Raw genomic sequence first — 25,035 nt, forward strand, 5'->3', positions numbered from 1 at the left:
TGCAGGAGCGGTGCTCTGTCCGGGAGCGAGGACTTGCAGGCTCCCAGGCGGTCGTGAGCAAAGCCAGGGGAAGGAAGACCTATTCTTGCATGAATATCGTGCAATGGGCCTCTAGTTTTACACATAAGCAATTAAGGGCCTTGCCCCAGGTTTTTTGTTATTGAATACACCCGGCCTCCTGTTTTCCAGTCCAGAGTTCATTGTATTGCACCACAAACACCTTCCTTTTATAGAGAGGCTGCTTTTTTTTTTTTGTGATGTAGTTATCCAACTGGAAAGTTACTGATACCCTCACCTAAAAGTGTAATAGAGGCAGATGAGTGCCAATAGGAATGGAAGGTGTGACCCTCAGCTTTGGAACCACAAGCATTAGAGGCTTCACGTTCTCTTAGAGATTCAGGGACGGTGGTGACTGAACAGGACGCACACACTGCATACACTCTGCTTCTGCATGTAGAGAAGTCATCTGAGTGACACGTCCGACCAGCATACTATCTTCAGACCACATCCAGGCAGTTACACGTTTACACAATCCAGGGAAAGCATGATCACAAGGCTGGCATTTATCTGGGCTCAGGTGGGACAGGGTGTGCTGAAAAGTCTCTGTAGTTAAAGAAAACTTCATGGAACTTCCAAGCTGCAAGTGCCTAGAACATCAGATTGTGTACAGAGAGGGAGGGCAGCCCTGAAGGGAGTTGTTGGTTCAAAACAGTCTCTGCTCAAGGATGGAGTGAATTTCAAGTCAGCCCAGCTGAGGCAGCCACTTCCTCCTGCCCTGCACTGAGTGGGGGCACACTTAGTAAGGCCCATTTTCCTCTTCCCAGGTGCTGCCCCCTACCTGAAGACCAAGTTTATCTGTGTGACACCGTAAGTGGCCTCCTTTCCCAATTTTGCCTCCATTTCTAATGTCCTCAGTTACCCTGGAAATGGGACACTGGGTGAGAGTTACTCTGCGAGGGTTGGAAGGCCCTGGGCTGTGTTTAGTACTCACGGTGATCTTGTGCGTTTAAAAAGCTTGAGCTTTTATTTTTCTGTTGGAGACCAGAGTTTGATGGCTTGTGTGTGTGTGTTTTGTTCTTTTTTTTTTTTTTTTATCCATTGTGTCTTGTCAACCCGGCCCTTTCCCCTCCCACTGCTCCCCATTTCCTACAGAACGACCTGCAGCAATACCATTGACCTGCCGATGTCCCCCCGCACTTTAGATTCATTGATGCAGTTTGGAAATAATGGTGAAGGTGCTGAACCCTCAGCAGGAGGGCAGTTTGGTGAGTATTTGGAGGGCAGTTGGTCCCCCTTGTGTGATGGCCCGTGTACGGAGCCAAGAGCTGGTCACGGGGATTGTAGAAGGGGCTCGAGAGCGGCGCTCTCCGGCAGAAATGCACCGCGCCACGTGTAAGTGTAAATCTTCCAGTAGCCACATTAAAAACAGTGAAAGGAAACAGGTGAGGTTAATTTTAATATTTCCTATGTAGCCCAATAAATCCAATATACTGTCATTTCAATGCGTAAGAAAAAAACGAGTGAGGTTTTTGCACTGTCTTTGAAATCTGCTGGGCGTTTTGCAGCCACGGCCCCTCTCGCTTTGGGCTAGCCACTGTGACTCCAGGCGCCGCATTCAACAGGGTAGCCCTAGGTCTTCTTTAAACACATAGAGTTGGGAATGAGTTAAGGTAGGAAGGGACTGCACCCTTCCAGGGCAAGATTCTGGAGGGAGGAGAGTGAATCTGGGTTATCCAACCCTGTCTTGGCCACAAGGGGCGGGAGACTGGGTGGCAGAGGTGGCCTGAGCCTTTGTCCCCCCGAAGGGCTAGGGGTGGGTGCCTCGCCAGCTGCAGGGCTCAGGCAACTGACCAGCTCTCCCTGTCTGTCCAGAGTCCCTCACATTCGACATGGAGCTGACCTCAGAGTGCGCTACCTCCCCCATGTGAGGCGCCAAGGACCGAAGCTGCAGCGAGAGATGACGGAGGCACCTCTCTGTGTTCCACCCCTTAGACAGCCAAGCCCCAGAGCACCTGAACTCCTCACTCTGTGGTTCCAGATTTGTTTTAATCTCCTACTTCTGCTATCTTTGAGCAATCTGGGCACTGTTTTCAAATAGAGAAATGAATGAATGTGGGTGATATGCTTTTACCTAATGCAAATAAGAAAGCGCTCTCTGAGACTGTGATCAGGGGATGTGAAAGGGGTAGCAAGAGGGAGGAAAGGAAACGTGTTTTTGGCCCCCTGCCCTCCTTTCTCAGCAGCTTGTTGTTGTTGTTTGACAAGTGCCTCCTGGTGCCAGCGGCATCCCTCTGCCTGTTTCTGTAAGCTAACGCTGCAGGCTGCCTCCAGCTGCATACCCCTGGCACTGCACTTTTAACCTTGCTAACATCCAAATAAAAGATAGGACTTTCAAAGCCCCTAGGTTTCTTTTTAAATTTAAAATAATAATAATAATTAAAAGGCAAAAACACGGTATCAGCATAGCCTTTTTTCTGTATTTACGAAAACTCAGTTAATAGCCTCCTTGGTGCTTCAGGCATTCAGCTTTCTTCAGGCTGACACTTTATACAAACCCTGAAATGGGCCTCAGGTCCAGCCCGTAAAGGACCTCTGGAGCTGTGGTGTGGCCTTTGGCTTTGAAATAGGAGGTTGAAGGAGAACCTAAACATTCTAGTCTTTTTTAAATAAACAAGAGTTTTTATTTTCCTTTTATGTGTTGGTCTATTAGTAGGTAAGGCTGGCAGAGGGGTACTTATAACCTTTCCTCCCTTCCCTCTTGGACATGCGCTCCTATTCAGAGCCCGGTGGTTCTGTGGGTGCCTTATAAGGAATGGGGTGACTCTCTTTCCTCCCCCCAACCCCCACCTCTCTTATGGCATGGCCCCTTGCAGTGTCCAAAGGTCCCTTGTCCTATTTGCTTTAGGAATCTGGTCTCAGGACCTCCTGGAGTAAGAGGGATAGAGTTACAGGTTGAACATGATTCAGACAGTGGGGCCCCAACCAAGGGTCTGGTAGAGCTCAGGGAATGTGGTTCTCACCCCAGTTTCTTGGTGATTGCCCACAGCACCTGTAATTACTTCTTCACTTGGTTAACCCAGGGGCAAAGGCTTGCTGATAAACTCAGTCTGTCCCTGTGTGAGGCAGCGGGCTCCCAGCTTCCCCCCAACACTGGTGACTCTCTCCCCGCTGAGGCCCCACAGCTGAGACAGAACAGGTCGAATTTACTGTGTACTTGGGGACACTCAGGAGCGGGAGAGGTGGTCTTTGCTGTTGGGGCCCCCTCTGGCCCAGAGGCATGGTTTTAGTGGGTGGTCCCAAACCACCTGAGCCAGTTGATGAGCGTTTCTATGGAATGCTGTTTGGTATACCCCAATTAGCCCATTTCTGAATGAAGGGGACGAGGACTTTCTCTCCAAGACACACAGGGGTTGCCCTTGGCCGTCCCTGTCTTCCCGCCTAGAAACGGTTGACAGGTTGCACAGAGCTCTCCCTTCTCCAGCAACTCTCTTGTTCATAATAAGCTTGACTCATAACATGAGAGATCTAGAACCGAGGGACCTGGAGCAGGATCCGGCTTCTCAGGAGCAGATGTTGTACAGTTCAGGGCTTTGAGTAGCTTTTGTATCTGGGTTTAACTCTGGTTGTGGCAAAGTTCTGAGAGAAGCTGAGACTTGGTCAGCCGATCCCTTAAAGCACCAAGTCCTCCAGGACCTGCCCGCTCTCTCTCCTCTGTCTGCCCCCACCTGACCCCCGACCCCACCCAGCCCAGCCGAGGGGTCCCATTGATCGCTTAACCTACTTACACAGTGGTTTTAAGCTGTTGTCCTGGCCACTGCACCAAATTCCAATGTATACTTCATAGTGTAAAAATTTATATTATTGTGTGTGTGTTTTTGTATATTGCTGTATCTACTTTAACTTCTGAAAATAAAAATATATAGGACCTGTCTGGTAGAGTGGCAGCTCTGTCTCTGGCTGGTGGAGGTTCTGCGGAGGCCTGACCTGCAGGTCAGGCCTGCGTCTGGAGAGGAGGTGGCGGCCCTGCTCTCGATCACCTTTGCCTCTCATTCCTGAGTTGACTCAGGCCCACTTTTGGGGCAACTGAGCAACCCTCCCCAACTTATGTTAGTCACCAGCCTCCAGGTAAGGGTCAGTGGAAGAGCCAGGGGTCATACTCCTTCACACAAAGGTGTCAGAATGGAGGCCTCCCTTCTCTCTCCCTCCTCCCCCCTCCCTCCAGGGGCCTTTGCAAGCTGGGCCTCCTGTCTGGGGTCTGATAAGCTACCTAAGGGGGGTTGGGATGGAGATCTCCCACCCCACCCCCAAGGCCTCCCCTTCCACAGTTGTTCCATTATCACTTTCTCTTCAGTCACTCAGTGGGGATGAACTAAACTCCTAACCGGCTGCTGCTCTGGCCCAGCCGGCAGTCAGTGGTGATAATTCACAGACATGGGCACCCACTCTGCTCTCCCACCCCCTCCCCTTGTGCCGAGTCCCACGGAGCAGATCTGAGCAGGAGTGTGAGATATGAGCCACCTTCCCCTGCAGAGATGGAAGCGAGATTAGTTTGTTCAGGCGGGGCTGGCGGCTGCTTCCCTCCCCACCCACCCTCAGCACCCTGCTCTGGGCCCCTGCACCTCCTGGGGCGGCTGCCAGCCCCTTCCCTCCTTTGAGCTCTGAAGAAATCTCGTCAGCAGGCCTTTGCTCCCTCCTTCCCCCGGGGGCCCCAGTGACAGCCCCTGGACCTTGGGGAGACTCCCCTTCTGCTCTGACCAGCTTCCTCCTGGTCGCAAGCCGACCATTTGAGACACGGTGGCAGTGGAATGGTGCCATCTGCTGGTCTCTGGGAAGAGGGACGGTTGGGAGGCTCTCCTGTGACCCTGGCCTCAGAAGGGTTGAGAGTCATTGTGGCCCTGGCCCTCAGCTGCCAGCTTCAGGATTGCTCACAGCGGCAGCCACACTTCTTCCTGCTCCTCGCGTCCCTTCCCCCAGTAATTCCTGCCCCATCCTTTTCCAAGACCTCGAGGCTTAGCTCTTTAGTCTTGTGAGAAGCACTGATAGTGTTCCAAGGGGGTCGGCACCCTTAAAACACAAGCTAAGGAGCGAAACGCCACCAGCTCTCAGGACTCCCCAACCAGGAGCCACACCAGCAGTTTTATGAAAAAAAAAAATACTTTATTCCAAAACACTTTTCACAAATGTGTGGCCTATGTACAAAGTACAAAAGACTCCCTCTTCTCACCCCCCTCTGCCTTCAGAGAGGTTTCAACCTGGGGCTCCCGCTATCCCACTGTCAGCTGCCCTTGGCTGCAGGCCAGATAGCCTCGGAGGGCGGAGCCAGCGAGGTTGTGAGCCAGGCCATCTCCCACCGCAGCGGGTTATGCAACTGTGATGAGGCCTCTTCCAGGTTCCGCCTCCCAGCAGCTTGGAAGCAGGGATCGGCTTTCACCCCTCACTCCAGATCCCACAGGCGTGCAGCAGGCGGCTGATTTGCTGCTGCCATTCCATGCAGGTTATTTCCAGGATCGGAGGGGGTCAGCCCTACAAGTCCTGGGTCCCCTGTTCACACCAGGTCCTACACCTGTCTTCCCCTCTCCTACCTCTCCTATAAGCAACAGAGGCAAGGAAAGGAGGCGGGGCCAGATGGAGGGGAGGGGATGTTGGGTGAGAAGGAGCGGGAGTGTTGGCCATGGCATCACGCTCTGGATGGGAGGCCAAGAAATTACACACTCAGAGCAGCTTTGGCGGGCCTGAGTCAAATGACCCATTTCTGCTGTTAGGGACTTGGCCGCGACCTAGATAATAAGTTCTCAGTTCACAAAAAGTCTGGAGTCCATGTTCATCCGATAAAGTAGAAAATATTGAACTCCAACAGCAGAAATGGGTCAGAAGCAATAGACCAACACGCGTGCATGAGAGCAGATGCACAAATATGCGCGCACATACACACTTGGGAGGCAAAGCTTCTAAGTCAGGAGTAAAGCTTAGAGATGCTGCCTGTCTCTATTCCCCTCCTTGAACAGTTTCATACAAATAGCTGCTGAGCAGACAGAGGCCCCGGCAGGAGGAGGCTTCCTGCGCTGAGTACCTGGCGCCACGGAAGCAGCTCTGTCTCTCCCGCCGCAGAGACAGGCCCTGGGGCTCTTGGAATACCTTGGTCTGGAGGAAACGGCGGCTGCCGCAGCGGCAGCCACACACCTAGGACTGCGAAGGCGAGGTGGGCACAAATATACACACACGTATGCACGCGTACATGCGCTGCCTGAAAGGGCACCAATATGCACAGCAACACGAAAATCACAATTAGTATGAACCCTTCGCATGGGTGTTATTTCCAAGAAGTGTGGGATTCACACATTCAGGATAGCGAGCCTCTGGCAGAGCTGAAGAGCCCGGTAGGTGGGGACAGGCGGGGGTCCAGACTGTCAATCGGGCGGCGTAGGAGTTCCTCCACGTGCCGGGTTACATCCATGGTCTCGTCAAGGTCAAATTCTCCATCCTGGTCAAGGACGGGGTCAGGACTGGTGGAGAGAGGGGGATGTCAGAGGGAGCTGGCTGGTCTCACTGCCTCAAGCTCTTGGGGGCAGTCCCCAGCTTGCTCCCCACTCAGACCAGCTCTGGCTAGACTCCTGCACCCCAAGATGTAGTCACTGGCTCTTTGGGTGGCTGGCCAGTCTCATCTCTCACTGCCTCACTAAGTGGGAGCAGAGGATTCATTTTCCTCTCCCTGTCCTCGGCTGTCAAAGGAGGTGGCTGACCCAGTGAGCTCTGCCCACCTGCGACGCTATTCCATTACATCCTAGGCACCATCCACTGAGCACCTACGAGGACCTGGGCCTTGTAACCACGTTACTCCAATCCTTCCAGCCACCTGTAAGGTAGGCATTTACTCAGCTTTACAGAGGAGGAAATGAGGCTCGACCATGTCCGGGACCTTGCTCGGGGCCACCTGGCTGGCGACCCCCCAAGCCTGTGGGGGTCCCACTACGGTTTGAGCCTCCCAGTCAACCAGACATCCAGCCCAGACCATCCACAACTCAGAAGAGAATGACTTCTCCACCGTGGAACCCCAGAGAGGGGCAATGATACCCTGCTCCCACCCAGCTCCTAAGAACGACCACCCGCTTCATAGCTGTCCTGTGTGAAGTCTCACCTGTGCTAAATGCTTCACCCACACTCTCTCATTATTCCTGACCCCACTCCCCCGAGGCAGGTATTCTTGCTTCCATTTTACAGATGAGAAAACTGAGCATCAGAGAGGCTCAGTCATTTTCCCAAGGTCACACAGCTAGTCAGCACCAGAGCAAGGACCCTGCTATGTGTAGTCCCAGAATGCACTGTGCTTGTTACTGGTTGATCTCACCCTCCCTGCACCTGGGCACATGCCAGAGCTTGGCCTGGGCTGGGTGGTCTCAGACCTGGAGGAGCTCTGGATTCCTTGGCACACAGCCCTCCGGGGGTCCAGCCCAAGGCCAAGTGCCCATTCCCTGCCCCCCGTGAAGCCCTGTAAGAACACAACCTACTTCTGTGGGTATATGTTGTAATGAGCCTGGGGACACACAGCCGGGGAGGGGGCCTGGTCCATGTAGGTGGCACTGCCCCCAGCAGAGTCTGCAGATGTCACAAACCTGGAGGAGGAAGCAGAGCAGAGCCTCAGCGGCCTCAGGGCAGCCGCTGACACTGGAGGGGCTCAGGGGGCATCTTTACATCTCTCTCAGGTGTAGAAGGACAAAGTGCAGGAGGGGGGCCCTGGGCGCTGGCCCATGGTGACCAAGCCCAGTTCCCTCCCCAGGGCTGAGCCAGGTGTTAGGGGGAAGGGAACACTGGGCCCTTGGACGGATGCGGGGTGGTGGTGAGGGGTGAGGACAGCAGGGGGAGAACAGAGGCAGCAGGAGACCAGAGCTGGACCCCGGACACTTACTCAGGAACCACTTGCTTGATCTGTGGCTTCACGTATCCGTCCACTGCTTTAGCTGCCGAGGGGGGAACTGTGATGAGAACCAAAGTTTCTGGGAGCTTGCCAGAGGGCGGCAACCCACCCCATGGAGTCCGCCTCTTATCCCCGTTGCTGGGGGCCTCAGCCAGGATGAGATTTCCCACAGACCCCAAATGAACACCTGCTGACGGACCAGCCAGAGGGCTACCCAGAGTCGGCCTTTAATCTCATCCCTGCTCGGGCTTCCTTTTCTGGCCCTTTGCCTTCTCTCTCCCCACCCCTACCACTGCCAAGGAAACAGAATCAACACCAAGGAGCAAATGCAGCCAAAGGGCTGGGGACCAGCTGAAGAGGAAAAACCTGTCCACTGTGCTCCTGCCCTGCGCCTGGGAGCAGTATTAAGGGCGGGGAGCAGGGATGGTGGGTGAAGAAGTGCGTTATCTGTGGGTTTGAATCATCCTGGCTCCTCCCCAACACTGTAGCCTCCTCTTCCAAGGGCAGAAGTGAGAGTCTACCAGCTTTTCCCTTTGCAGAGAAGAGAGCAGACTCCGTGGTTTCGCCTTCCCTCTCCTCACTTGCGAGCCCTGACATCCTCTCCACATGCTTTGCACCATCCCGTGACCAAAGCCCACAGGGCTCTTCTTGGGGAGTCCCCACTGCCTCGCCTGAGCGTGTGTCCTTGGGCTGAGGAGGGCTGGGGAGGACGAGGCAGGACGCACCGAGCACAGGCGTGTAGTACTTGGAGAAGACCTCATCCTTGGGCCGGTCGGGAAACACGTAGATGAGATAGTTCAGGTCGCCCAGCCGGTCGGCCAGGGACCGGATGGAGAAATCCCGCGTGGTGAACGGCTTCAGGTTCCACAGGTTGCGGTCAGCTGTGAAAAGGACAAGCTCGTTCCCACAACCCGCTGCCACCGTCAGGAGGAGGCCCGGGGTTGTGGGGTTTAGGGTAAGCCTGCGGAGACACCCGGTCTCTTACTAGTCCCCACTGCAACCCCATCCCTGAGCTCCCTGGCACAGAGCAAGGAAACGTCCGTGGGAACATCCTACCCAGCAAACCGGGCGAGTAGATACCGACAAGGCCAGGTCAGGGCAGAGAAGGGAGGCCATGGAACTGCTGAAGGACTCACCCGGCAATCCCGGAGCCGTAGGGGCCAGGATTTTAGGCTCTCCAAAATGGGAAATGATAGAAAGGGAATGTGTTTCCTCCCAGGCTCGGAGCTCGGTTCCTATCTTTCCCACCAGGTACCTTCTGAGGATGCAGGCCCGATGGAGAAGGGGGCGCAGGGAACTTGGGGCGGGTGTGTGGCCAAAAGAGGGCACTCACGCGAGTCAAACTTCCAGGCAATGGTGATGCCCCCGATTTCTGAGTCGCTAAAGCGCAATAAGAAGGTCCCGTCGGGCTTGTTGATGAGCAGGTCGTGGGCCTGCTGCTTATTCACAAAACCTAGGATGGCCCTGGGTGCACGGAACATACAGGGTCACTGCTGGGCCAGCAGCCACTGTCCCCTGAGCCCGTGCCCTCCCAACCCCCCTGCCCGCCATTCCTCACCCGTCATTCCAATGGGGCTTGTGATGCTTCTTCAGCACCTCCATGACCCCGTCAAACCACTGCCAGAAGGTATAGTTCCAGCCCGGCAAGTTCTCCTGAGAACCCCCAGGAAACCCCAAGTCAGCGCGGGGGCCCTGTCGTCACAGGTGGCCCAGGAAACCATCTTGTCCTCATCCAGACCCTCTCCCAATCCCTCACCCTACTTGTCCCACCCTCCGGCTGTCCATAAACGGACACAGTCCCCAGCCCCTCTGCTAGGGAACTGGAGAGTCAACTCGCCTCTGGTCTGAGACCCAGAGGCCCACGACAACCCCATGGGGCGGGGGGTGGATGTACAACAGCCATTTCTGCCCAACCCCTTCATTCCCAGATGGGGAAACTGAGGCCCAGAGCAGGGAAGGGGCCTGGCAAAATAGTTCACAAGGCGAGGACTAGAACCCAAGGACCCTGACTCTCAGCTCCAGGCTCCTTTCTGTGGTCCTGCTCTGGCTGTCACAGCTGACTGCGTTCCTTGGGGTACCAGCCCCCTCCATCTCTCCTGCTTGTGGCAGAGGTTGGGGCACTGACCTCAGGCAGAACCCTGTCCCTGAGGTGGGGGAGGGGTGCAGGGCCCAGGTGGGCCCAGGCTGGCAGCCGGCGGCGGCCCTCACCCTGTTGAACTGGGACCAGGACACAGACATGCTGTTGTAGTCCTCGAGGTGGCTGCTGCTGCTGTTGAACAGCTTCTGCGCCAGGAACACGAGGTTCTCCTTGGTCAGGCCCCGGTTGCTCTGCACTTCGGCCTTGAATTTCATGTTGAGCGCTTCACACAGCTGCGGCCACAGCACTTTGTCAGGCACGGCAAAGGGCACCCTGCCCTGAGGGGGAGAGAAGGAGGGGGGCCGGATTGAGGGAGTAGGAAATATTCACACGCTAACACAGACACACAGATATATAGGTACCTAGAGACAGAGGGGACTGAGAAAGACCCAGAAAAGGAGACAAACACAAGGGAAAGCAAGGCGGGGTGGCAGGGGCAGAAGGCGGGTGTGCAAGACAGAGACCAGACCAGGGGACTGAGGACAGAGATCAGTGACCCAAACCACAAGCCTAAGGAAGATCAGGGGCCAGATCCCAAAGGCCAAGCTCACGGACCTGGGAGACCCTAATCCTAAGCCGGGAGCCTGGACACAGCCCGAGGGCATGCCAAGGGCAGGGCTCTCACACCAGCTGCCCCTCTCCCCCCTCCTCACTCGAGCTGGTCCAGGGGTGGGGGAGGACCACTCAGCAGGGCCCTGAGGGATTGAGAATGACCCTGGAAGATCCTAGGCTCAGGAGACGGGGTCCCAGGGGACTCACGGGCTCGGCAAAGGCGTTGTCCCACAGCACGGTGGCCGTGGCGTTGTGGTCCTGGCTGCCGTGAACAATGACAACCACAGGAAGGGACAGGGTCTAGGGTCAAAAGAAGGAGAGTTGAGGGCATACGACCACCCTCTCGCCCTCGGCTTGGGCAAGACTCCCCACCCTCATGGCTTCCCCACGGTCCCAACCACAAGCCCCTCCCGTCAAAACCAAAGCAAAAACAAACACACACAAAACACAACATCTTTCTCCTTGGCCCACTGCCTGAGTTCTGTGGGCTGGTGCCGGATTATAACACAACCTCGCAAAGCGGCACCAGCAGAGTGAAAGCAGGCTTTCTGATAGCATCACAGGGCAACTCGCCCGAGACCCGGTGCGAGCAGATTCGGAGCTCTCTGTCTTTCCCAAACCAGCCCGGTGGCCGCGGGCAGGTCCCTTCGCTTTCCTGGGTGACCTGCGGGCGATGGGAGTGCGTGCCCTCACCTTCACCTGGAACACAAGCTCATTGCTGCCCACACTGAACTGAGACTCAAACAGGACTGTGAACTTCTCCTCCGTCACGGACTCCGCGCCTCGCCGGTCAGCACGCTTGATCCTCTTCAGTGACTGTAGGTAGGGCCGGAGGGGGGCAGGGAGACAGGAGCTGGTTACAGGGACCGAGCTCTGGGCAAACCTTCCCTCCCAGAGCCAGGCCCTGTCCTCACCATGTTCCTGAAATGGGCACTGAGGGTGCCAGTGGCTTGGTGATACTCCATGACGCAGCAGTTGTTCAAGATCTCGCCACTGCACTCGCTGTGGAAGAGAGGGGAGCCCCGTCTCCACTCAGGCCCCAGCCAGGAACATGGCCCTGCTGCTGACCGGGGCCCACAGCCTCTGCCCCACCCCCTGAGAACGTTCTTCGGTGGGTCTCGGCCTTACTTACTCATCCACCTGACAGTGCCCAACAGTCTTTCAAGGGTGGGGTCTGGGTCTCTATCATTAGGTGCAAAATACCTTGGGCATCAAGACTGATGTGAGGCCCGTCCGCTTCTAGTGAACTTAAAATCATGACCACAGCCTACAAGTATCCCCATGGTCACCTCCTGCCCTCCTCTCTGGCCTCATTGGGGTCCTCTTCCCTTATTCAGAATAAGCAAGCCATGCTGCCTCGTCTGTGTGCTGAACATGCAAGCGTGGGCCAACCTCAGGACTCCTGCACTCACTCTTCCTGTCGCCCCAAACATTCTTGACCTTCTCATTCAGGTCTCGATTCAAATATCTTCTCAGAAAGGCCTTCCTCAACCACCCATGTGGTGTTGATACGTCTATCCAGATGCCAGGATACCACTCCGTCCTAATTTTCTTCCTATGGTGTATCACTTTAACACTGCCTTATTTTCAAAAGCACGGGACTGCCTCCCTCCCCAGCCAAAACGTAAGAGCTAAGAAAGTGAGAACCTCTTGGCCTTCTTCCTCACCCTATGCCCAGATCACATGATAGGCACTCAGTCCACATAACCAAGTCTCCCACTTCTCACATCCACTCCTCATTCACTCATGCTCTGCACCCTTTATGAGTGGCCTGCCCCGACCCCGGGACCCCGGCCCTGGGTTCCCTGTCGGCACATGCACCTTCCGGACAAGGCTCATGTCCTCTGCCCTCTCCAGGCTCCTTCACTAGCTGCCTCCCATTCATCCTGCAGCCTGAGACGAAGTGTCCCTGCTCCACCTACATCATGACCCACTTCCACACGTCTCCCTTGTCACTCAGCAGTAATCATGCCTGCTGCCTACTCTTCTAGTCAAGCACAATCAAGTTCTGTTTGGATTATACCGTGTCCCAGTCCTTAGCACAGATCCTAGAACACCCCAGCAGTGCAATCCTTGTTGACCTACTATGTGCTGGGCACAGCAGGGACTGGGGAAGGCCTCTGTTTAGGAGGAGCAAAGTGAACACCAGGACAGACAGAATGGACAGGAGAGACACTGGACGGTGTCTGCAACACCAGGACAAAATACTCCAGAGAGGGAGGCCACGCGGTCCCATCACCAGGCCTCCAAGTGTAGGACAGAGGCAGGCCCCAGACTGAGCTTGGAGTCAGGCACCAATGAGGAAGGAGGCACGTACTTGCGGGTGTTCTCGTTCTTGAGCAGCGACTTGGCCTGCTGCTCGCTGATGATGGTGGCCTTCACCTGGGGGGGGTTCATGTGCACATTCAGCTTCCCCCCCACCAGCAGGCGCACGGTGGCTGCAAACTTGGTCTGGGTCTTCAGGACCTGAGGGGGCTGCTTCTCGATGATGAACGTGCTGCGGGACCCAAGGGACGAGATGCTGCCTCAGGGGACAGGGCTCTGGTCCCCCGGGTGGGGAGGATGCCTCACACAGGGCTCAGCAGGCAGAGGAAGGGCACGTGGCCGACACCCTGTTCCCAGGGAGGCCACCGAGAGTCGAGGGGACAGCGGGAGGGGAGGCAGGGAAATGAACTTGGCAGCTGGCACGGGCTGCAGGAAGCAAGGGCAGCCCAGGTAGCGCTCACAAGAGAAACTGGGAAAGGTCAACGGCGACTGGGGACAGAAGGGAAAGGGTGTGAGCAGAGAGACAAGGATTCAAGTGAGAGCCCGCCCCCCATCTGCAAAGCACTCCCTGCCTCCCCCATGCCAACCACATGCGGGGCTGGGCGCGGCCGAGAGGCAGCAGTCACCTGGTCACCAGGGCTGAGATGATGTCTGTGATGGTGGCATTGACCTCCGCCAACATCTCCTCCACTGGGCCAGGGATGGGCAGCTGCTGGCAGAGGTGCTCAGCTCTGCGGATCTGCTGCCGGTTCTGCCAGATGATCTCAGCCAACTTCTCACACCTGCACACCAGCCGCGGGGCCAAAGGAAAGGGTAAGGGCTTCACCCCTTCCCCAGGCCACAGGTGAAGAGCCTCCCAGGCTGGGGTGAGCCCCCCAAGACCCAGCCCCACCCTCACCCAGGAAGGCTTTACACCTCAGCGCCCACTCCTGTCCACTGAGCAGAGCAGGACAGGGGCTGCCCTGACTTCCAGAAACACAGAGACACGCAGGAGGCGTGACCCTGATTTGTACCCAACCAGCGAGCATCAGGCGAGAGCACCTGGCCCTGCCCCACCCCCGCACAGTGACTCCCTTCCCAGGGAGGGGCATGACTGCGGGCACCAAAGTCTGTGTGGGGACCAGACCACGGGTGAAGTAAGACCCGTCACGGGATGGAGCGAGCGGCTGCACATGGAAACACGGAGCAGAATAAGCAGCCGGTAGACCACCCTGAGCCCCTGCCCCCCCTCCCTGCTGGCCCCGGCCCCCCGCCCCCATTACCAGGACTGCAGCACGTCCAGGCTGCCCTCAGGGGGCCCCCCATTCCCGGCCAGCTGCTGCCGCCGCTTCCACTGGATCAGCTCGTCATCCAGGATGATGGTCTGCTGCTTCCGCAGCAGCTGCAGGGTCTTCTGGTGCTTCTCGGCCAGCTCCTGAGGGAGGGGAGCAGGCCCTCTGGCTTCCAGGGAGCAACCCTGCAGGGCCTCGCTCAGGAGGCAGGGCCTCCCTCCCCCGACCTGCTCTGCCTCACAGGCCCCCACAGGCCTCCTGCCCGCCGGGATCCTGGCCGATCCCTCTCTCGGGTCCCCGACAGCTCAGGATGTGGACCCCCACGCCTGGAAGAGAGGGACGCACACCCCACTCACCACGCGGTATTGCTGTAGCATCTGGGCCTCGCGCTGCAGCCAGGCCTCCAGAGACACCTGCTTCTGCTGCAGGGCTGACTCCCGGCTCAGACGCTCCTGCGGGTTCAGCTGGGCCAGCTGGGCAAACTGAGCTGGAGGAGGGACAGGACACCCATGGCCATGATCCCCCAGCTTCAAACAGGAAACCCCGAGAAACCACACTCACTTGTCCCGCAGACAAGACCCTCCGGGTGACGTGTCTGACCAACGGCAAGTCAGGGATCTGGCAGCCAAGGGCCCCAGAGATGAGCCAGCTTCACTCCCTGGCCCCCCAACTCTGAGCTCCCCTCTAGAGACTAGGAGACAGAAGCTCGTGGGTACAGCTGAGGAGGATCCTACCACCCTAGCCCACACAGCTGGGGGCCCAGCCTTCCTCACGCCACATCGGGGTCCAGCTTGGCGCCACCCTGCCTCGTCTGACTCGGCCTGGCCATTTGCTAGCGGGGTGGACTCGGGGGAATCCCTTCTCTCTCCTGTGCCTCAGTCTCCCTGTGTGCAGACGGGGAAGCCTGCTCCCTGCCTCAGCCGGTTGCTTGGGGATTAAAAGCGCTGATATGGAAAATGCTCAGGAAGCTGCCTGGCACGGGGAAGCTCTTGGTGAGAGTTAGTCCTTGTTGCTCAATGGGCTACAGGACAGGACTGAAGGGTGACGGGGACCAGCAGCTCTCAGCCCCGCCCTCACACGCAGGGCCTGGGCCTCGCCAGGGAAGGCCCTGCTCCTCGCCTGTGCCGCCTGCCTCCCGGGGCGCAGCTGCCTCTCCTCGGGGAGAGGGGTTTCTCTGCGCAGGAAGGCGCCCAGCACGTTTGTCCAGGTTGGGTCACGGTGAGCTCAGCTGACCAACAGGAAGAGAAGAGAGAGAAGATGGAGAAGAAAGAAGAGAGGGAGGGAGGGGCCTACACAAATGCAGCAAGATTCGCGCCTCCTGCAGTGGCTCAGTTGGTTGAGCATCCTCTGGTGCACCCAACAGCCAGGGCATCCCAAGAAGGCAAATGCTCAGTGTTCTCTCTCTCTCCTCTCAGGAAAAGGAGGCAGCTCTCTTCATATTAGCGTTAGGAAGCTCAGCAATGGCAGGAATAGGGAGTCAGGGAGGCATAATTACCCTCTTTAAAATATCAGTTATGAAATACTTTCGACATAGAGAAGGTAGAAAGAATCACATAAAAACACCTGTGACTTCATAACCCAGCTTAAGAAATCAAACATTTCCCAATTAAAGCCACCTGCCCACCTCCACAGCTTGCAATCCCATCCCCCACCAAGGGAACCACTATCCTAAATTCTGGGGTGATTATGCGCAGCCAATAGCCATTTTGAACTCCCCAGTGTCCTTCCTCGGGCTGAGTCAAGGAGATGTGAGCATCAGCATGTCTTGGTCAAGCTCCTGGCAGGCCTCTGAGGGCCATGTCACATTGACCTAGGCCCTGCCCCAAGGTCACACAGGCTGGGACGGACCAAAGCAACTCTAGACAGCCAGGAAGAGCCCAGAACGGGGAGGGAATTCGGAGACATGGCTCCCATCTCACTGCAGGGGCCTGAGCAGGAAGAGCATCGTCCAGCAGGGAACACGGCAGCGTCGCCTGGGGGCCGCCTCAGGAGTCCTGCCACCACAGGGCGGTAGGTGGTGGTGTCCCCAACACCTGGTCCAGCCTCCCTATGCGAGTGGCCCAGTTAGTTTCTCCTGGCAATTTGCAGACGTTTCTGGGAAGGACGCCAGGAGATGTGGGGCAATTGTCTGCTCCACTGGAGGGAACTGAGCCTTCCCTGCACAACAGATCAATAGTCTGTGTTTCTGATGGTGAACTTGATAAGTGAGACTGAACTGACATTGCATGATGGGTACAAATCCAAACCAGAATCCAAACCCAAACCCAAACATAGGAAACAGAAAACCCAAGGAGAGGATCATCGATGTGGTAACCAGTCCACGGCCTGGGATAGAACTAATAGCGTGGCCACCCTGTTCCCTCACCTAGGAAGGGGGCTGTCTTTTCTCTGGGGTCGGTCAGGTATGGAAGCAGATGGAGGAAGATTTGCTAGACTCATCCCACCGACATTTACCCAACACCTCCTGTGATTCAGGCAATGTGCTGGCCTCGGGGTGCAGAAAACACTGACAGGGCAGGGTTAGGAGGAAAGCTTAACGAAGCAAATGAAAAGAGAATCCTAAGAAAAGTTAAATAATAATAAAAGGAAAAATAGAGAAACGAAAACTGATAAGAACAAAACTGAAAATAAATACTGAAATATAGACCTCAATATCACTGTATTAAATGTTACAGTAAATATTATTGGACTAAACACCTTGACTAAAAGCAATGGTTGTCAGAATAAATACAAATGCAAGACAGCTATATGCTGTCTACAGGTAAACATTTTTTAAAGCATGGAAAAGATGTGCTGTGCCAATATAGAACAGGAAGGCTTGAGAAGTTACGTTAATTTCTGATAAAGTAGACTTCAAGACAAAGGGTATTACCAGAGATCGAGAAAGATATTTCATAATTATTAAAGTGTCAATCAGATAGATCATTATCATAAATGTATGTGAATCTACTAACAAAGCTTCAAAATACATAAAGGAAATATTTACAGAAATAATTGGGGAAGTACACAATTCCACAATACAATAGGAGATTTTGATACCTCTCTTCCAGCATCTGATAGAACTATTAGGCAGAAAAATAAATAAAGACATAGATCCATCCCTGGCCGGTTTGGCTCGGTGGATAGAGTGTCAGCCTGGGGACTGAAGGGTCCCAGGTTCGATTCTGGTCAAGGGCACATGCCTGGGTTGCGGGCTCAATCCCCAGCGGGAGGCGTGCAGGAGGCAGCCAATCAATGATTCTCTCTTATCATTGATGTTTCTATCTCTCTCTCCCTCTTCCTTACTCTCTGAAATCAATAAAAACATATTAAAAAAAAAAAAAAAGGAAGACATAGATCCATGGTTCTCTAAGTGTGGGCCAGGGATGCCTGGAGGGTTCCCAAGCCCTTTATAGGAGTTCCACAAAGCCAAAACTGTTTTCAAAAGTCATAAGATTTTGCCTTTTTCTCTTTTAGTCTCTTATAATTATACAGCGGCATTTTCAAGAGGCTGCAAGATATGTGATATTACAACAGACTGAAAGCAAGATCCAGCTACCTCCCTAACAGTGAAGAGATGTGTAAAAACATATAGCAATGCATTAACTCTACTCACTAAATTTTGTTTTGGAAAATATAGATGTTTGTTTTTTTATTTTGCTTTTTTTGATACAATTTTATTATGTTAACATAATAAATATATACTGAATATATATTTAAATATTTATAATGTTTATATAATATATAAATATGTTACATAAATATAGCTATATTATATACAATGTGCATAATATATATTATATATTTATAACATACATTTAAATATTTTTTTAAAATAAGAATTGTTATATTTGTTAACATTATGGAACTTATTATTTGCTGCTTTTTAATGAAACACAGCAGAAAATACATTCTTTTCAAGTCCACAGGATACACTCACCAAGACTGAACATATGCTGGGCCATAAAACAACTCTCAATAAATTTAAAAGAACTGAGATCATACAGAGCATGTTCTCTGACAACAATGAAATTCAATGATGAAATGAAAATGAAATCAATAATGATATGACATCTAGAAAAAATATTTGGACATTAAACAATATACTTCTAAATGCATGTACAAAAGAATTAGAAGAGAAATTAGAAAATACTTCAAACTGAATGAAATGAATATACAGCATATTCAAAATCAGGAGAGGCAGCTGAAACACTGCTTCGCGGGAAGTTTATGACTGAATACATATACTAGGAAAGAAGAAAGGTCTAAAATCAATCACCTAAAGTTCTACCTGAAGAAGCCAGAACAAGAAGAGCAAAGGAAAAGATAGCTTGACAGCTCCTGTTCTCACTAGGATGGGGTGGGACAGCTCTGGGAGACAGGAGAATTGTCCACTGTCACCTCCTCCTTCCAGTTCCATCTCCTCTAAGGAAGACTAAAGAAGGGGCATTCCTGGAGTTCCACCTCTCCCCAGCCTCGTCCAATCTGGGAACTCTCAACCTCAATGCTCCCTCTGACTGGGGAACACTTTGCCCATATTCAGTCATTTATTCATTCATTGAGATATTCACTGAATACCTACAATTAGGGGGACAATATTGGTTAATAAAGTACAGTGATTTAATGACCCCTCCCTGCAATTTATAAGCAACTCAGGCCAAGTTACTTGTTCTCTTTGAACCTCAGTTTTACCATCTGCAAAACAGAGATAATGCAACTACCTACATCCTACAACTGTGTGTTGTACAGGTTGAATTGAGTCATGCATGCAAAAGGCTTAGCCCAGAGCCTGGCCCACAGCAAGGCTTAGCCCAGAGCCTGGCCCACATCACCTGGAGCCATTACTCCTCCCAGGCTTTGGGGAAGGTTCCCAGGAAATAGACACGACCTCATCCCATCCCTGCAGGAGCTCACAAAGTGGTCCTCACCCCCATCCTCACGACATACACCACCCACGCTGCAGCGGCCTCACCTTGGATCCTCAGGTTCTCTTGATACTGGATGATGAAGTACTCTTGAGTCTGCTGCAGCTTCTTCAGTTCGTTCTCGGTGTCCTGCGTGACCAGTCTTAGCTCTTCAAATGTCTGGTTGATCTGAAGGTGTTTCTGGGACATGGCATCAACCAGCATCCCAACAGGAGAGGCACCCTGGGGACATATCAGAAATGCAGGCCGCAGTGAGCTGGGCAGTGAGGATGGGAGAAAACCTCGGGCTTTGGGGAATGTCAATACTACAGACCCCAAACTCTGAATCTAGAGTAAAAAGGAAGGGCAATTTGAGCCAGAAGGATAGTCATTTGTCAGAACTAGGGTGGAGGGGACAAAGAAGGAGGAGAAACATGTGAACTGGCAGACTATGGAATCTTCATAAAGCATAGCAGAAACTTCTATTGCAGTTCTGGCCTCCACCAGAGTATCCCAAACATGGTCTCTTCTAAATTCTCTTTGAAGAGACTAGAACTCAACACATCCCAAGAGTTACCTGGGTTTTCCTGCTAATGATGATGACCCCTCATTCCACATTCTTTCACTGACCCGATGCCATGGGCTATGCTAGGTGCTGGGGACAGAGTGGGGAACAGGCTAGGTCTAGGAGCTAGCCGCTAGGTGAACATTGTCCTCACTCAAGACCTATTTGTGACTGAGGGGAGAGGGAATCAGGTAAACCTCTCACAGGTGGTGTCCTAACGACCCCAAAGTGAAGTTACAGGGGAGGCATCAACAAGGGCTTTGTGGATCCAGACATTTAAGTGACCTGGTCTGATCTTCTTCTCAACCAAGTCTTCAGGGCCTTTCCAATGACCTGTTCTCAGAATAAATGCCAAACTCCTTCCCACATCCTCCACTGCCCTGGCTGATAGCCCCTGCCAGCCTCGGCTCCCACAACAGCTACTTTCTGTCCCTTAAACACACAGCACGTCGCTGCCTCAGGGCCTTTGCACTTTTTGTTCCATCACTCTGGAACATTCTGGCACCAAATCTTCCCAAGGCTGGCACTTCAACTGGTACCTTTTCAGAGTGACCTTCTCTGAAGGGCCAATTCAAAACAGCACCACCCTTATCTGAGAGTGTCTAGTTCTTGGGTTTACTTCTTCCTTTCCTTTTTTTAAAAAATATTTTTATTGATTTCAGAGAGGAAGGGAGAGAGAGAGAGATGAAACCATCAACAATGAGAAAGAATCATTGATTGGCTGCCTCCTGCACACCCCCTACTGGGGATCAAGCCCACAACCCTGGGCATGTGCCCTGACCGGGAATCGAACTGTGACCTCCTGGTTCATAAGTTGACGCTCAACCATCGCTCCTTTCTGCTTCCCTGCACTAGGATGTGAGCCTTCTAAGTGCTAAGACCTGGTCTGTCTTGTGCATCACCAAATCCCCAAGGCCTAGAACATCAAAGGTGTCCAAGAACAGCTTCATGGCTAGGAGAAAGAATGATTCCCATCCCCTGAGCTCCCCTCTCCAACCACGACAATGCCTGCATCGTAGACATGTAGTTAGTTCTTAATTGGACCCTAATTCATTTGTACGCTTATAGCCAAGGGACCCAAGGGTGTCCTGGAAGACCCTCTGGCTTCTGCTTCCTCTCTGGCTTTACCCATCAGGACTCCCCACTTGGCTTCCTTCTCCCCAGTTGCAATGACTATTTGCAAGTCCTCAAATATGATAAGATGGCTCCTGCCTTCCTGCCCTCACAAATACTGTTGCTACTTTTGACTAAAATCTCTTCCCACCTCCTCCCTCCTGCTTTCTCCACTGCAGTTCAGACCTCTCCTTCCTCAGGACATGCCCCCTGTCGCCTGCCCCAGTTTGAGCTGGGTACTTTTCCCACATATGCCTCCTTAGCCCTCAGTTCACCACTAGAGAATCAATCATCACCCGGAACTCCCAGGTGACAACCAGGTCTTTATCTGTTTCTCCAGGCCTAGCCCAGGGCCAGATGACACCGCAGGACCTCAATACATGTTTACTGAATGAACTGCCAAATTCCTGAAATCAGTGTTCACAACAACAAATAGATAATAAATATGACCTGTGCTCCCGGCACTTTCCCTGTGTGATATTATTTTATGAAATTCATTTTACTTTACTGCAGATAGTATAACATTTGTACCATTGTCCAAGCAGATGTTCAATGCCTTTATGACTCCAGAACTTGGGGAATGAGTCCCTATTCTGCCTCTCTGGGCCTCACTTCTCTGAGCTTGACTGTGTTCATTTTTCTGACACAGCCCTTGGCTCCATTTCTCCTCACAAACCATCCCAGAGAATGTTTCTTATTTGGCCCTGGCCCATTTATTGAATGACAAATCTTTTCCCTGGTGATTTGTAATGCCATTTCTGACATAGACTGAGTTTCCAGCTGTGTGTGTGTGTGTGTGTGTGTGTGTGTGTGTGTATTTAGGGCTTCCTCTTCTGTTTCATTGGTCTGTTTGTCTGTCCCTGGCCCACATAGTATCACATTTAATGCTCACAATAATCCTGCAAGGTAGGTACTATCACCATCCGTACTTATAATTGAGGAAACATAGGCTCAGAGAAGTGAAGTAACTTGTTCAAGTTACACAGCTAGGAAGTGGTGGAGCCAGGGACTGAAGCCAGGGGGTCACACCTGCAAATAATATTGTTCCTCACACTTGCTCGTGTCTCTTATTTCTCTGGTGTTCTCTCATGCCCATATTTATAAGTCACAGTTGTGTCTGCAGAGAAAAGACTTCCCAACTCCTCTCTCCCCACACCCAGGGGACACTCACATTGTTGGCTTCTCGGACCAGCCTCTGCTCATTGTACAGAATGTGCCGGATACAGCGGACCAGCTCCATGGGGCAGCGGTCATACGTGTTCTGAAAGAATCCAAGAGCAGCTACCAGTGGCCATCCTCTGTGTCTACCATGCCTGTCGCAGTGCCATGCCCACACCTTCCTCTCCTCCAGTCCTTGCCTCAGCTTTCCCCCGAGAAGTCTCCGGAACTGTCACCAGACACCTCTCTCTCTCCTTGACTTGATTTCCCCTCCCAGATCTTCATTTGGTTTGCAGCGCATTAGAAACCCACAGTTTATAAAGCACTTCCAACCTGTCATCTCCTATGACTTTCATATCCATGAAACCCTATGACATAGCAGAAATGATTATCCCCATTTCAAAGATGAGAAAACTGATGCTTAGCGAGGTTAAGTACTTATACAGAGTGAAGCAAATGAGTGAGCAGATGACTCAAAACTCAGAGCACCTAATGTCAAGGTCAAGGAACTTTCCACCGTCCTCCAGCTCTGGGTTCCTATTCTGCTTCCCTCTTTACCCCAGGTTTCCCCTGCTTCCTCGTTCTTCTGGGAGGGGCGTTTTATTTCCCTGGCACCCTGCTGCTTATATTTAAAAGTGGTTCTCTAAGAAATACTAGTGAGTTCCAATAAATGCCTGCCTATGATTACTACCCACACGCCTTTCCTGCTCCCACTAAAACTTCCTCTCTCCCCTATCCTCCCCCCTCCCCCCAAGTGAAGGAGAAGCTACATGTTCCATCTCAACCCTAATTCAAGGCTCTTTTATCTGACAACTCTGCTCTTCTCCTGCCCCACTTCCAGAGCTCTCCCACCTTTAGAAGAGCCCCAAGAGGGATGTCTGGTTGGCTCACTCCCTCATTTCTAGAATCTGTCACTCCTCCTTTTTCCTATAAAGGAATCCTGACTCAGTCTACCTCCATCCCTTCTGCTTGATCTGTCCAGAAGGCCGTTTCACCCATCCTCCTCCTCTTGGGGACAAGCACGCCCCACCTCTCGCTTTGTAATATGCTAAAGGGATCCAAGAGGTCTGATTTAGAAAGAGGGGGTGGGGGAAATCGAAGCACGGAAAAGTTGCCGATAAGGTCAAGGTCACACGGTGAGTCAGTGAGTGTCCAGGCCAGGAAAAACCCAGGGGTTCTGACGCTGGAACTAGAAGGCAGACACTGCCTCCCTGCAGACGACCCAGAGCTCACACCCACCTGGAGCTGCGTGGCGTAGTGCCCCAGCTTGATCTTCAGCAAGAACCCATCTTCCCCCACTTGGTGCTCTGCCTTCTTCTGCAGCTCCTGCACCAGGCCGTTCAGGAGCTGGGTGGCCTGGGCTTGGTCCTGGGTATTTTCTGGATCAATGGCATCCCTTGGGGCACGGCAGGGTAGAGAAGCCTTCTGTGGTGCCTCCTTGGCAAGGAAGCCAGGCACCCAGCTGGACGTGGAAACCCCAGGCTCCTGACTAAGAGTGCTCCAGCGCCCACAAGCCTTGTTCCTGGCAGCGCCCGGGGCAGCAGAGTCTCTAGAAACATCCCCTCTCCCTTCCCGGGCTCCCCTTTCCCACGAACATGGAACATGGCCCCTTCCTCACAGAAAGGAACAGACAGGACCAGAATCACACCCACCCACCCACCCGCACGGTGGAGACCTAAAGGCCGAGGGGCCTGGCAGGAAGCCGGGGCACCTACCAGGGTTGGCTCTCGATCCACTGAGCTAGGTAGTGGCGGACCTCGATGGGAAAGTGCTGCCCGTACAACACCTGCATCTGGCGCAGCGCATCCCCCTGCAGCTGCTGGGCCTGGATCCAGCCCGCCATGGCCGTTCACCTGGGGCGAGCAGATGGCTGAGGAGGCGCCTGCCGGGCAGGAGCGAGGGCTGGGCCTGCCCCTGGCCCTGCCATGCCCACCCGTGCCCGGACCGCGGTCCGTCAGGCCAGGCCCCTCCCTCCCACAGACATGCTTTCCTGTGCGGGAAGAAAGATGGTGAGGAGGGGAAGGCCGCCCTGCCCTCTACGAGGAACCCGCGGAGGCTTGGGGAGGGGCCCTCGAAAGTCAGGTGCCCTCCTCCTCTTCCTCTCCCCTCGCCCCACCGGGGCTTCCCCAGATGGGGGGACCGCGAAAAACTGAAAGAGAAACTTGGCCGCGGTGGCCCACGGACCTCTGCAAGAATCCCCCTACCCTGCCTCGGACCCTGGGTACCAGTTTCTGGGAAGGAGGGGTATTCCAGCCCAGAGCTACGCTACCGAAGGCGTCCCCTGGACGGCGGGGTCCCCGCGGGCACGTGGCTAGAGCTGTTAAAAGAGGGTTGGGGAGACAGACGCTCCCTCTCTTCGGTGGCGCCCGAGCAGCTGCGCCCCTGGTCCCTCTCCCACTGCCCAGCCCGACAGCGCCCCCTGCCCACTGCGTGCGAGGACGGCGCCCACCCGCGGCGCCTCCCCTCTCTCTGCGCCCCCCGTCCGAGCCGAGCCTAAACTCCCTCTCGGGCGCGGGGACTTTTCCCTGCACCCCGCCCGGCCGTCGGGCTTCGGGTCTCTGGGCGCGGGGCCAGGACGGGAGTCAAGTGTCCCCTCTCCGCGCGCGCCGCCCGGGACGCGCTGCCCGGCCACCCACCTGGCGGCACCGAGCCGTCCGGCGGCGGGGCCGGCTCTGGGCCCGCGGCTCTCGCTCCCGGCCCGGGCTCCTGGTGGCTGCGGCGGCGGCTGTTACTACAGGAAGGAGCAGAGAGCAGCGATTTCCTCCTCAAAGGTCAGCTGCCTCCGATAGACCATACACAGCGCGCGAGCTCTCGCCAACACCCCTCCCAGCCGCTGTCGCTCCCTCCCCGCCCCCGCCCTCGGTGGCTGGCTCCCCCGCGAGTGCGCAGCGGCGGCCGCGGTCCGGGTCCCGCGCGGTGAGGCTGGGCGGCGCCGCGCGTGGGGGCTGCCCCGACGGCGGGGTCCCCTGGGAGTCCCAGTCTGCCCTCGCCTGCGGCCTCGGACCGTGGCGAGCCAGGGGCGCAGGAGTGGCGCAGGAAAGGGGGTGGGAGGGCTGGGAAATCCCGGGCTCTGGAAATCCCAAACCCGGGCCTCAGTTTCCTCATCCGTAAAAAGGGAGGAAGAAAAGGGTTGGACTGTCTGGAGAGGCCTTTCAGCTCTGGCATTTGTAATCTTTCAA

General features: G+C 54.2%; 2 protein-coding genes across 7 annotated transcripts in view; one reads left to right on the forward strand and one right to left on the reverse strand.

The window, feature by feature from the left end:
• Window positions 1-3,930, forward strand: part of STAT3 (signal transducer and activator of transcription 3) — a 49,828-nt gene extending 45,898 nt beyond the window's left edge. For 2 of the 4 annotated variants that reach the window (XM_080679721.1, XM_080679722.1), the window contains exons 22-24: window positions 825-867; window positions 1,153-1,265; window positions 1,873-3,930. In XM_080679721.1, coding sequence (XP_080535847.1) covers window positions 825-867; window positions 1,153-1,265; window positions 1,873-1,928 — 212 coding nt within the window. In that variant the 3' untranslated portion in view covers window positions 1,929-3,930. The remainder of the gene's footprint in view (window positions 1-824; window positions 868-1,152; window positions 1,266-1,872) is intronic. The other 2 variants (XM_080679723.1, XM_080679724.1) reach the window with 1 other exon arrangement.
• Window positions 3,931-5,143: 1,213 nt separating this feature from the next.
• STAT5A (signal transducer and activator of transcription 5A) lies at window positions 5,144-24,650 on the reverse strand. Of its 3 annotated transcripts, XR_013961182.1 has the most exons (20): window positions 24,493-24,631; window positions 23,572-23,709; window positions 23,096-23,252; window positions 21,870-21,959; window positions 19,089-19,263; window positions 14,494-14,624; window positions 14,129-14,280; window positions 13,493-13,648; window positions 12,919-13,098; window positions 11,516-11,603; window positions 11,295-11,417; window positions 10,809-10,901; window positions 10,121-10,327; window positions 9,471-9,565; window positions 9,246-9,376; window positions 8,638-8,793; window positions 7,904-7,955; window positions 7,506-7,610; window positions 5,883-6,503; window positions 5,144-5,752 (listed from the first exon to the last, which is right to left on the reverse strand). XR_013961182.1 is itself a non-coding variant. In XM_080679708.1 (19 exons), exons 2-19 carry the CDS (start codon window positions 23,697-23,699, stop codon window positions 6,341-6,343), a joined length of 2,382 nt encoding a protein of 793 aa, XP_080535834.1. In that variant the 5' UTR covers window positions 23,700-23,709; window positions 24,493-24,650; the 3' UTR covers window positions 5,144-6,340. The 3 variants fall into 3 exon arrangements, 2 of the variants coding, with proteins under 2 accessions (XP_080535834.1, XP_080535833.1); XM_080679708.1 differs by having other exon boundaries at window positions 5,144-6,503; window positions 24,493-24,650; XM_080679707.1 differs by having other exon boundaries at window positions 5,144-6,503; window positions 7,904-7,970.
• Between the last annotated feature and the right edge of the window lie 385 nt (window positions 24,651-25,035).

Source organism: Plecotus auritus (genome assembly GCF_963455305.1).
Source record: "Plecotus auritus genome assembly, chromosome: 7".
NCBI classification, from domain to species: domain Eukaryota; kingdom Metazoa; phylum Chordata; class Mammalia; order Chiroptera; family Vespertilionidae; genus Plecotus; species Plecotus auritus.

Coding starts and splice junctions, on each gene's coding strand:
- STAT5A (XM_080679707.1), bottom strand. CDS start 23,699: ATGGCGGGCTGGATCCAGGCCCAGCAGCTGCAGGGGGATGCGCTGCGC. Junction 23,253..23,571: donor TGGATCGAGAGCCAACCCTG/GTAGGTGCCCCG, acceptor CCGTGCCCCAAG/GGATGCCATTGATCCAGAAA. Junction 10,902..11,294: donor AGCTTGTGTTCCAGGTGAAG/GTGAGGGCACGC, acceptor TTTTGACCCTAG/ACCCTGTCCCTTCCTGTGGT.